The following is a 13,401-nucleotide window of genomic DNA, read 5'->3' as shown; positions in this document are numbered from 1 at the left end:
TCAGAATTTTCAAACAGCGCCTTAAAGCATGCTACATTTTCCTGGAGGCCTGTCAAATGATTACACATACGCCATGTGCACGGCATAAAAATAATGGAGAAGAAGAAAAGCTGCAAATAAATATTTACCGGCAGCATCAACCGCCGCTTTTTATGAGCATTGTTAAATTTTCAAATTAAACTGTAAATTGCTGAAAGCAGCCTCAAACACACATACACACACGCGCACATACTCACAAAACACGCAAATATAACAAAGCATTTTTGCATATTTACTTAAATAGAAATCATTTTAACGATTTACGGCGAGAATTTCATGCATTTTATGCCGCTGTCTCTGTGTGTGTGCATGATAGCGTTAGATTGAGTAAATACATACGTATATATGTATGAGCACACGTGTGTGAGTGTGTATGTGTGAGTATGTATGTGTTAGCATGAAAGGCCCTTGACCAAGTAACCATAAAGCATGAAGCTTGAAGAATGATGGAAATAACTGAGGCTAGACAGCGGGCGGTCAACATGGGTGTTTTCTGTTTTCAGTGCCCCGCCACACTTTTGTGCTTCATGTTTCGTTACGTTTCTCGTTCTGTTGGCGCTGTGGAGTGGAACGAGTGGCCGTGTCGGCGTAGCACGATGCTCAGCCGTCGTCGGAAACATGAAATTTTAATAATGTTTATAATGCCAAAAGGATTTGTTAGTCGACGTATACTGGCAACGTGTACGACCAGCATATACATATATAGTATGCTGTATGTTGTATGTAGTGTGTTTGTGTGTGTGTGTGTGTGTATGCGTGCGCGTCTGTGTGTTTACTTGAACGTACATTGCCATTAAGCGTGGTCGATGCTGCCGCCTCTCATCCCTCGCCGGCCGCAGTCGCCTGCACCACTGCACTGACATATTGCGCTGCACAAATCCGCAAACAAACTTTATATGAGTGCCAAAGGATAAGAACAAACAATCTACGCTTTCCATGACATACTCGTACTATAGCTATGGCAATGTTCCGACTTTGCTTGGCAACGTCATTGACATATATACTCGTACTGCGATCTATGAGCTAACATACGGGGCGTATGCGTTACACAGACAAACCGCTGCTATTCTAAAGCTCTTGTACCTGATGCTCTGTACATTTTGGGCAAACAGACGGAGCCAGGCGAGCCACTTGTCAAATGCTTGTCCGCTCGACTGTCACTGGCCAGCAGTATGCTGAGTCAACAAGCGAGGATGGACAGCCTGGCTCGCCACTTCTCCAACCAGTTTCTTCTCTTCGGCTCCGCATACTGACTTCTCCTACTGTTTGCTGTTTATTCGCATGCACTTCCATTTTTGATATTGAAAGCGAAGCGGTCAGTGAGTCGTTTAATCGTCTGACGTCCATTCGTCGTTCAATGAACCGCATGATTTTAATGTTGTGCCATGGGGAGCGACAGACGAACCGAACCGAACCGAACGAAGCAAACCTTTGGCCAAACGGTTAGTCGTTATTAACTCCGCGGCAAACGAAAGCGCTCAAACGTTATTAAAGCCACGATGGGGTGAAATGCAAATATGTATTGACTGCATGAAGCGAAAAATATTGGCAGCATACGAAATTGTTTGTGTGTGTGTGTATTTATTTGATGACTTTGACTTTTATGCCCAGCTTCTGTTCACATGCCTCGACTTGTTTATTGAAATACAGTTTTATGTGTTTGATATAAAATTTAATTAGGCAATTGCCTGACACAAATGCTCACCACCCTACATATATGTATGTGCATTTGCATGTGTGTGTGTGTCTGTGTTATGTGAATTTGTGTGCTCCTGACAACATAATTTGGCCCTTGGGTTAAGGTTTTGGGGTCAGACCGTCTGATATCTTCATCTTCATTTTCATCTTTGAGTTTATGGTTGCACATAAATTTGAAGATTTATCTCATTGTCAAGTATCACAGAGCAGCGTGTTAAGTATCACACATACATACATACATACATCCACCTACATACATTGCGTATATTCATGAAAATTATTTGTTGTACAAGTATTATGAAATTAAAACAGAAATAGGTACATTGGCTGTACCATTATATTATCAGCTCCAACTCAAATATCTGTAGAAAAACATATTTCAAATCTTTCAGTGATCTACTTCATTTTGTACGGAAAAAATATTGGAAAGCTTCCGATATAATAAAAGCTAAAAACTGAAGCTCTAATTTTTTTTAAGCTAACATATTCAGGAATGGAAGATAAAGCCGTCATCAAAAGCTAACTGCGAATGTTATTTGCGTTCTTGTATATATTCAGCTATAACTTAATTGTATAATTTGTACCGCTTAAGTGGAAATGCTTTCAAGCCGCATCCGTTCTAAGAATAAGTCGGTTTTTGGAATAGTATCATATAATAATTTATATTGTATAAATACTATAATATATATGAGCATACATATATTTCTAAGCACATCAGTTCAAGACTATAAATAGTAACAAATTTTTGACATTTTCTTAGTCTAGTCATTATCAGGGTTTGGCAGAAACATACATTTTGTTCACGCTTAGAATAATAAAGCACTGATATAGCGTAAATGCATTTTTAGAAAATATAAATCGTATGTAATATGTACTATCAAATATCGGTTTGTATTAATTTTTTGTCTTAATCAAGCTGTCTCCTTTTATACCAGACGGCCGGGCGAACAGGTGGCGGCCGAGAGATTTGAGCTGGACTTCGTTTGCGTATCAACTGGACTAACTGCTACCATATTGGCCACCACACGCTTATAGTTACTGCTGCATTGCGAATCGGCCACGGAACGTCCATCGCCCTCGTCGCGACGACACAGCTCAGCCGTAAAGTTGGGGCTTCGAGCACCGCCCTCTTCTAGTCGACGCTCTAAAATATCTGCAGTGGTCAGCTCACTGGCCTGAACAAGACTAGCAGATGGCAAATTACTGAGCCAGGGTTTTAGAGATCCTTTTTTGGGCATAGTGGCGGCCTTGCAATGGCAGATGACATTTGAGGATTCGCCACATATTGAACAAGTGCTTTCGCTTACACCAACGGTATTGGCAGCAATAGTCGCTTCTCCTTCATTCACAACCGTAGGTATTGTAGCGCCGGAAGAGCTTCCACTTAGCTCCAAATCACTAACTGCATCCACAAGCGTCTTTATGGCTGCAGCAGCCATATTGCTGCCCCCAGCCACAGCTCCTTTCTCATCAGCATCTCCATGTGCATTGTGATCCTCGTAGTTGGGACTGAGCAGCAGTTTGGAAAGTGGAGGCGCCAGACCCAAGCCCAAATTCCGTTCGTGGTATACTTCTGAAATTGTGGGCGTCATCTCGCGATTCATGTGTCGCAAAATACTGTCCTGGATGGATTTATGGCTAGGCTTAGACGGCGCTTCCTTACCACTACCTTCGAGCTTCAGTTCCTGCTCTGTTTCGCTAAGCATCTCGCTGTCCGACTGTGAAAAGTATAAACTCGATGTATTAAGAGCCAGCGCGGCTGCTGCTCCGCTTTCATCCTCAGATAAAGCTAAGGGCTTGCGGGCACCGGTGGCTGATACTCCAATATTCGACGTAGAAGCGCCTCCCGTTTCGGTGCGCACATTTAGGCGATCCATAAACAGGGCGTGCTCTTTGTTCACCCGTGCTGCCACAGAAGTTTGTGCGCTGCCCAGCTTTATCTTGGGCTTAATGCGTCCTCCAACCCCTAAATTATGGTAGGTTGGAGCGAGAGGGCGAGGCGGGGGAAGCGGTGGTTGCTGCGAGGATGCACGTCTTAAAACTGTCGCATGACCGGAGCCCTCCCAATCGGTGGTGCTGCTCGCCGAGCTTGAACTGTCCGGACGACGACCAGGAGCAACATTTCCTGCGATTGGTGGTGCCGGAGCAGCCGCCTGAACATTAGCACCGCTAGAATAGAGACTGCGTATGCGAGTCTGATGGGCCAAGGCCAGAGACAAGCTAGGATCGGTCACAGGTGGACTTGGTGTAAAGGTGGCATCACTTTCACCGCCTCCTCCAGGCCGAGAAACGCGCACAGGTCCCCGCAAACTGGCATAACCGAAACGTGGTGGTTGTCCATTGGCCGCCAATGGAGTGTATCCATCGGAAAGCTCGCTGTCCGTGGTATTGGCCAGGCTAGAGTCAACTCCAGCCGCAGCAGCAGCTAATGCAGCATGGCTGTCTGTGGCGGCTGTACTTCCTCCGTCGGGCTCTCCACGACGTCGCACATAGGATATGAAGGCGCTACGTGGATGTAACGGCAGTGGAGGTAATGGCTGGGTTTGTGGTGTTACATGAACTTCCTGTGTATTATTAGCTGGAGGCGGCTGTGGAGCATCCGCCTCCGCTAATGACTCGGAGCTGCTGCTACGCGCTGAATCCAGGCCAAGGCTCTTAGGTGCTTCTTGGGTATCTAGTCGAAATAAGAAATTAATTAATTATCCAAAATATGTTGAGGATTTGTTAACTTACCAAAAAGAGCCAATAGAGCCTGTAACACAAATTGGCAGTGACGACGATTCGCTTGCTTGCCAGTCCGTAAGGTCACCTGATCTGTGCCGACTTCGGTGAGATCGAAACCCACTGAAGCGAGCAACTCATGACAACCAGCAACACGCCACAGACGCACACTTAATGGCATTTCAATGCAGGCATCCGTATCCACCGTCATTGTTGCTGTGGTCTTCGGCGGAAATTGAGCGAGAATGTTGCGGAAGACAGCAATTATATCATCCGCATGCTCGGGACTATTAACCAACTTGGCCAGCGCCTGCAATGTGAGTGGCGTGAGAGCGAGGAGAGCTTGAAGACTAGCCGAACACTGCGATAAGCGCTCCTCCGGATCAGCCTGTGGGAAGAACACACTTGACGGTATGCCATTAGCTGCCGGCTCGAAGCGAAAACCCACAGCCATCAGCAGGTCCTTCCAGCCAGCTACAGGTCCCGCCTTATTTTCTATGCTTTGCTGTGTAGTATACATAGCATTCTTCTGGCCTCGATGGATACGCTGGAGACTCTTCTCAACTAAATGCAGACAAACACGTAATGCATCACGGCAACGCTCCGGCGAGCGTAAGAGTTCGCACAGTGCGTGACCCATCAGCGCCACCTTATTTGACAGGCGTACATTGCTGCCGACAAGCAGGAAACCCGCCCAATTGGCAGGATGGGCAAAGTGCTTAGTGTGCTGTACCGTTTGCATGGCTTCCGCTAGGGCACTGAAAAAGAAAACAATAATATGATTCCTATACCTTTTAAGTAATATGTAACCGTAACACCTACCGTGCTGCACGAGCTCCTTGAAGAAGAGCCGAGTAGAAGGCCCTTAGAAGAATCTTCGCCGCAGTCTCCGGCACAGGCCATAATGAAATTAAGACTGCGCCCGCTCCAGCTAGAAGCCAGCTGCCTGCTAACTGAGCTACACCAGCTCCAGTTATTGGTTCGACCGAGTGATACGAGCTTAGTACCACCAGCTTGGCACTGAGTTTCAACTGGCGAACATCTGCAGCAGCTAAAGTGAAGTCTGTAAGTTGCGGCTCATGCTGTTCACCTAGCTCTTGTTGTCCCTGATCTTGATCCTGTTTGGCAGCTACCACGTCACCGGGACTGAGCACTACTGCGCCCAATTGCCAGCTTAGATTGGCTGCAAAGTGTACACACTCGGCATTAGCTAGCTCGGACACAACCGACTCCTTAGTAGCATTGCAGCCAGCCAGAGCGGTGGCCTGCAGCATATCAGCTACCATGGCAGCCTCCTGCAAAGCAGCTGGCGATTCTGCCGAAGCCCATCCCCAACGTTCGGCTAAAGATTGAGGTACACGTGGTCCACCCACTACCAGTGCCGTAGGTGGACGTCCAGTGGTGCGAATTCTTGATTTACCACGCAAGGCCTGCAGCGAGGGGACGGTAAGCAGGGCACATCTCTCCGATAAATACTCGCCATCATCACGCGGAGCACGCAGAATGGCAAAAGGTACCAGATACAGAACACTGTCTAGTACCAAAATGAGTTCACGTCGTCCCGTACGTCCGACGCTGGCAACACTGGGCAGAAGATCGTCAAAAGGTGCCAACAACAAATTGTAGAGAGTGTGTAAGCAAGCGGGTCCCTGCCATGTGGGGAGACTTGGAGCTCTCCTTGAACTACGACTTCCTACGGAGCGGGTGGAACCCTGCAAGCTCGCCACCGAGCCGCCTACGGATCCCAGTGAAAAGAGCGAGCTTAGTGAGTAGTTGGATGAATTTAGCAGCTGGTTTCGATTGACCATTCGCAAAAATCCATTTCCGCTGCCAGGGAAATCCTCGAGGAGCTGCTCATTGCTAGCACGCCATCCACTGCCATCACCTTCATATAATATACTATCCGAGTTGACGCCCAAATTGTCTCGCACCATATTCACATAACGTTCCAGGCGGCCAGCCGCCTGACGTGGCTGGTCTGTGTGATCATCCTCTTCATCGTGCTCGCTAATAGTGCCATGAATCTGCAGCATCTGTGCATCGATTCGCGCAGCATGAAAACGTGCGATGCCTGTCTGTGGCTGGAGCAACCAGGCATATAGCTCGTCGCCTGCCAAACTATAGTATAATACTGTCGTCTTGCTTCGGTTGACTGTGTCTTGAAGGCTCTCTGCTCCTCCCAATGTCGCCTTTCGAGGTAGACTGCCCGCATCCACGTCAGCTCCGAGACGAGCCTTACAACGCTCTGCGGCCAGCAGTGCATCTTCATTGCGCTGCAGCGAGACCAAAAGCTGTTGCAAAAGATGATAGCAGTTTGTCTGAAGATCAAAAAGCGACAGACGGGTCTCTGGACTTCGTTGCTCGTAGCGTGCAGCTTCCAATAACTGGGCGGCTGTTTCGAGATGAATGCAAGCGCCTTCAGCATCGCCGGATGAATGCAGAGCAAGACCTAGAACGACGCAGTGTGAGAAAAGTATTAGCATTAAAGTCAATTGCTTTTGTCTTAATACTGACCCAATTGATGTCTTATCTTTGCCTCTTCTTCCGACTTTCCAATGGATTGAGCACTAGCTAAACCCTGCTGCAGGTAGTCCACGGCTTCTAAATTATGACCCATTTGCCGATGAACCCGTCCTAGTGAGCCACAGGCCAATGCCTTGCTTAGTCGGTCCGTGGTCAGCGACAATTGTCGCTCATAACACTTGAGTGCTTCGTCATGTTGCTGCAGTGCTTCATGCACTGATCCAAGATTGCCAAGAGCTCTGGCCTGCAACGATGGCATCAGCTCGGAACATAACTGCAGGTCCTCAAGATGCAGACGTAGAGCAGCCTCGTGATCCGACATTCGTTGATGCACTTGACCTAAGGCACATATCGCATCTGACTCTAAAACGCGATCCTCCAGACCGCGGGCAAGTTCCCGCTGATGCTCTAGGCAACTAAGTGCCTGCGCGTAATTGCCAAGCGCAGAATGCACGTGCCCTAGATCTCCGTAAGCCAAGGCTTTAATCTCTGCACTGTGAAGCTCATGCGCCACCACCAGACGCTTTTCTAAGGAAACCAGTGCAGCAGGCAGTTGGCCGAGAGCACGCCTTGCATGACCCAATCCCCGATAAGCTCGCTCCTGATCTCGATGACTGGTCATTCCCAGCGCCAGTTGCAATTGTCGTTCGTGACACTTCAGCGCCTCTTCATAATCACCCAGAGCAGCATAGCAATCACCTAGATTACCAAGTGCACGAGCTCGGTCCGACGGTGTCGTAGGCAACGCCACACGTTCCAGTGTACCCAGTTGTGTCTCTAGGCACCCTATGGCGGCCTCATAGTGTCCCATATTAAGATGGGCAATTCCAATATTTCCATGCGCTTGCGCTTCCACAGCTGCATCGCGTTGCTGTTGGGCGCGTTCTAACTGGTCCTGATAGCACTGAATTGCATGCGTCCAGCTACAAAGTGCCATATGAACAGCCCCAAGGTGGCCATAGGCGCGACATTCGCCTGTTAGATCGCCAAGCTCCTGGCGTAGCGTAAGTTCCTGCGTATGATAGCTCAAAGCCTTATCCCAGCGTCGCAGCAATCGATGGGCAAGACCAAGAGCGTTGCAGGCGGATGCTTCCATGGAGCGTTCACCCGCCGCCCTTGTTAGGGCCAATTGACGCTGGTACAGCTTGATGGCCTCCTCGTGAGCGCCCGTTCTTAAGATGGAACATAAAATTACAGAGAATATATTAGCAATCGAGATAAGAAGATTTTTCGTGCAGCTTAAAGCAAGGCTTAATATTTTAAAGCCCCATTGAAAATCAGAGGCCACACCATTCCCTCTTAAACTTTTTCTAAATTATATGGTATGACGTTTCTATAAAAAAATTCATCTGGTTCTGTCGGTTTCGCAATATGACTTTTGTCCAATAAAAGGTAACTGCGGTGGAAAGTCAAGTAGGAATACAGTCAGGAAGACTAATTCTGAATTCATCTCACTATGATCCTTGATAGCATTATGCTATGATAAATTTTGAATATTGAAAAGCAGATATTACCTAGTAACGTTATGACTTTGTACGACATTTTTGCATTATGTAGTTCATAATGATAATAACTTTTCTCATTCAAGAAATTCTGAAGAGAAATAATATTGTTTTCTTTCATATCTATTCTATGTTGGTTTTGTATAATATATAGCAATGAACCCAATATAAGAGCTATATAATATATGTGAGCTACATTTTGGGTCCAACTGTGGAGTTAACTTTGTACACGATTGGTTTTCTCAAGCAATTGCTCACCTGATGAGAATATCGCCAATGTTGCCGAGCGCACGAAACTTAGCTGTCAGCTGTCCGGTAGCATGAGCTACGGCCAAAAAAAGTTGTTGACACTCGAGAGCAGCCGCTGTGTGTCCCAAGGCGAGGTGTGCCAGTCCCAGATTACAGTAGGCGCGTCCCATATGTGGTCGATGCTGTGCATCCTTGGCTAGAGCCAAGTCCTGATCATAATAGCGCACTGCAGCACGGTAGTTGCCGAGACAGTAGTGGGCGTAGCCCAGAAGATGGCAAGCCTTTCCTTCGGCAGCCACATCTCCTAGTTCCTGGGCCAACATCAAGTAACTCTCGTAATGAGGCACTGCGGCGGCATATTCTTGTCTAGCGCTCAAGCAGTTTCCTAAATTTAAAAGCGCGCATGCTTCACCTGCCGCGTCTTTGATAGAACGGGCAGTCGCCAGATGAGCACGATAGTGAACCAAAGCGGCATCATGAGCGCCCAAGGCCTGATATGCTACGGCCAGATTGCCATGAGTGGCCGCTTCGGCACTGCGATCATTCACAGCCTGGCTAATGGCTAGCTCCTGTTTGTGGTATTTTACAGCAGCCTCGTAAGCTCCTGCTGCAGCATGAGCATTGCCCATGTTCCCATAAGCTCGTCCCATGCCCGCACGATCTCCTAGAGCGCGGGCAATGCCCAAATGGGCCTGGTGTAACTTTAAAGCGGCATCGTGTGCGCCCAGCAACTGGTAAACGATACCCAAGTTGGAGCAAGCTCGTCCTTCGCCCACTTTGTCACGGGCAGCTAAAGCCATGGCCAGCTGACGTTCATGCCAGCGTTTAGAGGCGTTCGCATCACCGGCACAACGAGATGCGTGTCCCAGACCGGCGTAAGCTCTTGCCTCAATGCTGCGATCTCCAAGTGATTGAGCAACTCGCAGCACCTGCTCATGGCAGGCAGCGGCTTGAGCGAATTGGCGCCGCTGATGATGCACAGAACCGAGATTGGAGTAGGCACGTGCCTCCTCAACCTGATCGTGCAGCTTGCGAGCGAGTCGCAAGTGCTGCGTATGGCAATCCAGAGCGGCATCACATTCTCCCAAGGCTAAATAGACCGCACCCACATTTCCAATCTCGCGGGCCTCCTGCAAGCGATCCCCCAATTGCTTGACCAGTTGCACACATTGTTTGTGTGAAGCAAGAGCATTTGGATAATCGCCACTGGCTGTGTACACATGACCAAGAGAGGTGAGCGCCGTTGCTGCTGCTTGCGTGTCCTTGCATTTCATGGCCAACACCAGCTGGTAGCGATGCGCTGTTAGGGCTTCCTTATAGGCGCCTTGACTAAAATATGCAGAGCCCAGATTTCCGTGGGCTCGACACTCGCCTGCGGTATCTCCAAGTGACTTCGCCACTGCCAGGTCTTGCTGCATGTATCCAATGGCCTGATCCAGTTGATTGAGCGCCCAGTGCGCCGAGCTCAGGGCGCTGAAAACAGAGCCACGTAGCTTGAGAGAGCAACTGCCAATGCGCAGAGCAGCCTCCAGTACAGCGACAGCGGCTTGATATTGCCCCGCCTGCAGCAGCTCCTGACCCACCACAGAGCCCACCACAAAGGGTGACTGATCCAGTTGCATGGCACGCAGCTGTTGAAACGTAGGCTCCAGGGTCGATCGTAGGGGGCTCTTCAGAGAAGCCTCCACGAGACCTGCCAGCAGCTGTTTATGTGTCGGCTCTTGCGCCAAGCCCGCAGCAAACGATGCCAGAGCCTCACCATAGCGGCCGAGACACTGAAGAGCCACGCCTTGGCGAAAGTACGCCTTGGGCCATTGTGGGCATAATTCACGCGCCTGGGTGGCGTCCTGCAGTGCAGCAGCGAATTGTCCTTGCTTAAGGCGAGCTGCTGAGCGATTGCTGTACAATATATGATTGCTTGGATCCAGCTGCAATGCATCCGTGTAGAGTAGCACCGCGGTGGCAAAGTCTCCGCTTTGGCAAGCCGCATTCGACTGTCGTACCTTTTCCAGAAACAGAGCGCGCTCAGCGGCGGGCAGCTCTGGTGTGCACTCCAGTTCGTTCTGAGAGGTTACAAATGGTTAGAAATATGTTTAGAATTTCTTCAAGGGACTGCTAAATAGTGCAACCCGAGACCGAAAATAGTTAAAATAATACAGATGTAGCTTCAAAAATTTGATTACTTTGCAAACTATTTAAGCCATTTTCCAAATATGGTAAGCTATTAAACTGAAATAATTGTAGTATGTGTAATAAAAAAATGTCATAAGCCTAAGTACCCCAATAAAGACTCATTATAATAGTAATTTCTTTTAAAATATGCTCTGCCTTTGGCAAGCTAGACCTACAATTTGGCGCCCAATGGCTTTAACAAGAACTTTTGCATGCTCTCACTGAAGCAAATGTCTGACTAGATATAGAAGAAGAACGTTTTAGAAAATAGAAAAAGTGGCGCAAGAATTTCTTAGCCGTCAACGAAGAGGATAGCCCAGAGAGAAAAAAGAGCGAGAGAGGGAGAGGAAATGAGATTCAGATTGTGTGGCAGGAAAAAGCAGTAAAGAATGTGAAATGAAAAACTTGCGCTACAAAAACTGGTCGCAATGTTGGTTGTATCATGATTTTAGTTGTTGCTGACGCTTTAGCTATTTCCTCTAATACGATCGTCAGCTTGACAGGAGATCACAGTCCGAAAAAAAATCAAATGACTTAGACAACAAACTTGGCCAGAAATGTTTCACACATTCATTAATACTTGTCGCATAAATGTGACATGAGACCCTGTTATAATTTGCAAACTTTATTACATAAAATCGTTGGTCATTGTTGTGATTTTGTATTTTTGTTGTTGCTGTTTCTGTTTCTGTTTCTGTTGAATTCAGACTTTGGGTTCATGTGCATAAATTTTGAGTTTATTTTCATGGCTTTTATGTGTCATTTTATTTTTGTAATTTATGTAGAATGCGGCTGCGATGGCTGTGGCTCTGGCTGCCAAGAGTTTTTTTCTTCTTTCTATAACCAACATGCCGAGGCATTCAAAGCGGCCTTAAAGCCACACATTCACAAACACACACACAAACATGCACAGATACACATACATGAACACAAGCACCCAGGCAAACAAGTCAAGCAACTTTTTTTTTATTGTTGTATGAAGCGGCACAGAGCACAGTATTTGATTGCCTTTTTCTTTACTACTACTATGCTGTTGCTGCTGCTTATTGTTGTTGTAGCTTTCTGTTATTAGTAGCATTTATTGTGGAATGCAACAAAGCGAGAACGTTTCGAAAAAATAAAGACGAAAGACAGACGTCGTTGCACTGACCATGGCAGTAGTAAGTGGCAAAAAATGCACGGCCTGGTTCGCACTGCGCGTTTATACGGTATAAAAACTATACATATGTATGTATGTATGTATGTACAAGGTAAAATTGTGGTTGTGGTTGCAGCCATATATATGTATGTTATATGAGCCACAGTTCAAAGGCCCTCAGACATTCGTTTATTTGGCATAAATTCCAAACACTTTTCAATTCTCTATTTATTAAACATCATTCGAATACATCACGCGAATCGTGTTTAGATACGAGAAAACACACTCACTGGCATTTATGTTGTGCAGTTTTGGTATCAAAACATCAAACATGTGAAAACCAACAAACACAGAAAATAAGAAAGAAAAGAGCGCAGAGCGAAAACGTTTCAAAGTCACGTTGCGTCTTTAAATCGAGTGTTGTTGAACGCGCCGCCTGCAAAACTGAACTGATCGGAGAGGCAGTAGCAGCCTCAGAGCACAGTAAACACAAACAGGTAGGCAAACACACAACAACAACAAAAACTTCATACCTGTTTTCATATCAGCTGGCCAACTGGGTTCAGCGATCTGGCAACATTAAAATCACTTCAAAGCAAAACCAAACTCCTAGCCCCGCTCTCAGACAGTAAATAATCACATATTTTTCAGCTGCCTTTTAAAATCTATAGTAATATCGTATTTTAAATTGGTTCACCGCTATACATATATTTTTATATATATCAAATTTTTTTCATTTATGATTATTGTAATTCAAAGGGAGGGACCGCAAAAATTGATTATTTGAATTTTTTACGAAAAAATCATTCACTTACAGTAACTTTAGGAGAGCGATAAATTTGCCAATATCGTTTTCGACGATTAGTTATGCAGTTTTACCATAATTTAAACATTTTAATTTATATTCCTTTTCTCAAAATATAGTGTTTAATTTTAAGTTTTAATAATAATAATAATTATTCTTTTTTTGAGCAAAAAAATAAAACTTATAAAATAATGATTATTCTTTGAGTTTTCCTTTTTTTTGATCAAAAATAAAAGATTAGCTATGATTTTGTTAATTATTTTATTCAAGTTGATAAATATAAATAAAAGTTGTTCATTTCATTTCATAAAAATAAAAATAAAGAATAAAATATCAAAACTTTAAGTTCGGTTGATGCCCTTTAAAGTATTTTACAGGTGCTTGAAGTCAAAAGATGTTAACATGTATCCATGCGTGCTAGTTACTGTACGAATATTTGAGGTCTACGATACTTTTTTGTTGGTGTTCCAACATACTGTACACTTCAACACCAATAAATCCTTATACTCTGCAGCGAATTTATCTTGAAATTATTTTGTTGGTGATTAAATCAA

The 13,401-nt window shown here is 45.9% G+C and overlaps 1 protein-coding gene across 1 annotated transcript; it reads right to left on the bottom strand.

Annotated features, from left to right (window-relative positions):
• Positions 1-2,663: 2,663 nt before the first annotated feature.
• Positions 2,664-12,338, bottom strand: LOC115630782 (tetratricopeptide repeat protein 28). The gene is made up of 6 exons (XM_030527438.1): positions 12,333-12,338; positions 8,742-10,795; positions 6,973-8,153; positions 5,281-6,907; positions 4,471-5,216; positions 2,664-4,411 (listed from the first exon to the last, which is right to left on the bottom strand). Exons 1-6 carry the CDS (start codon positions 12,336-12,338, stop codon positions 2,664-2,666), a joined length of 7,362 nt encoding a protein of 2,453 aa, XP_030383298.1.
• Positions 12,339-13,401: the final 1,063 nt, after the last annotated feature.

This window comes from Scaptodrosophila lebanonensis, unplaced genomic scaffold (genome assembly GCF_003285725.1).
Source record: "Scaptodrosophila lebanonensis strain 11010-0011.00,11010-0021.00 unplaced genomic scaffold, SlebRS2 tig00001410-arrow-pilon, whole genome shotgun sequence".
Classification (NCBI taxonomy): Eukaryota; Metazoa; Arthropoda; class Insecta; order Diptera; family Drosophilidae; genus Scaptodrosophila; species Scaptodrosophila lebanonensis.
This window is presented reverse-complemented; position numbering and strand designations above follow the sequence as displayed.

What these genes read in the sequence shown, in the direction of transcription:
- LOC115630782 (XM_030527438.1), bottom strand. An exon ending in ATTGGCGATATTCTCATCAG is followed by an intron (nt 8,154 to 8,741) that starts GTGAGCAATTGC and finishes TTCCATCTTAAG; the next exon opens with AACGGGCGCTCACGAGGAGG. An exon ending in AAAGATAAGACATCAATTGG is followed by an intron (nt 6,908 to 6,972) that starts GTCAGTATTAAG and finishes GCGTCGTTCTAG; the next exon opens with GTCTTGCTCTGCATTCATCC.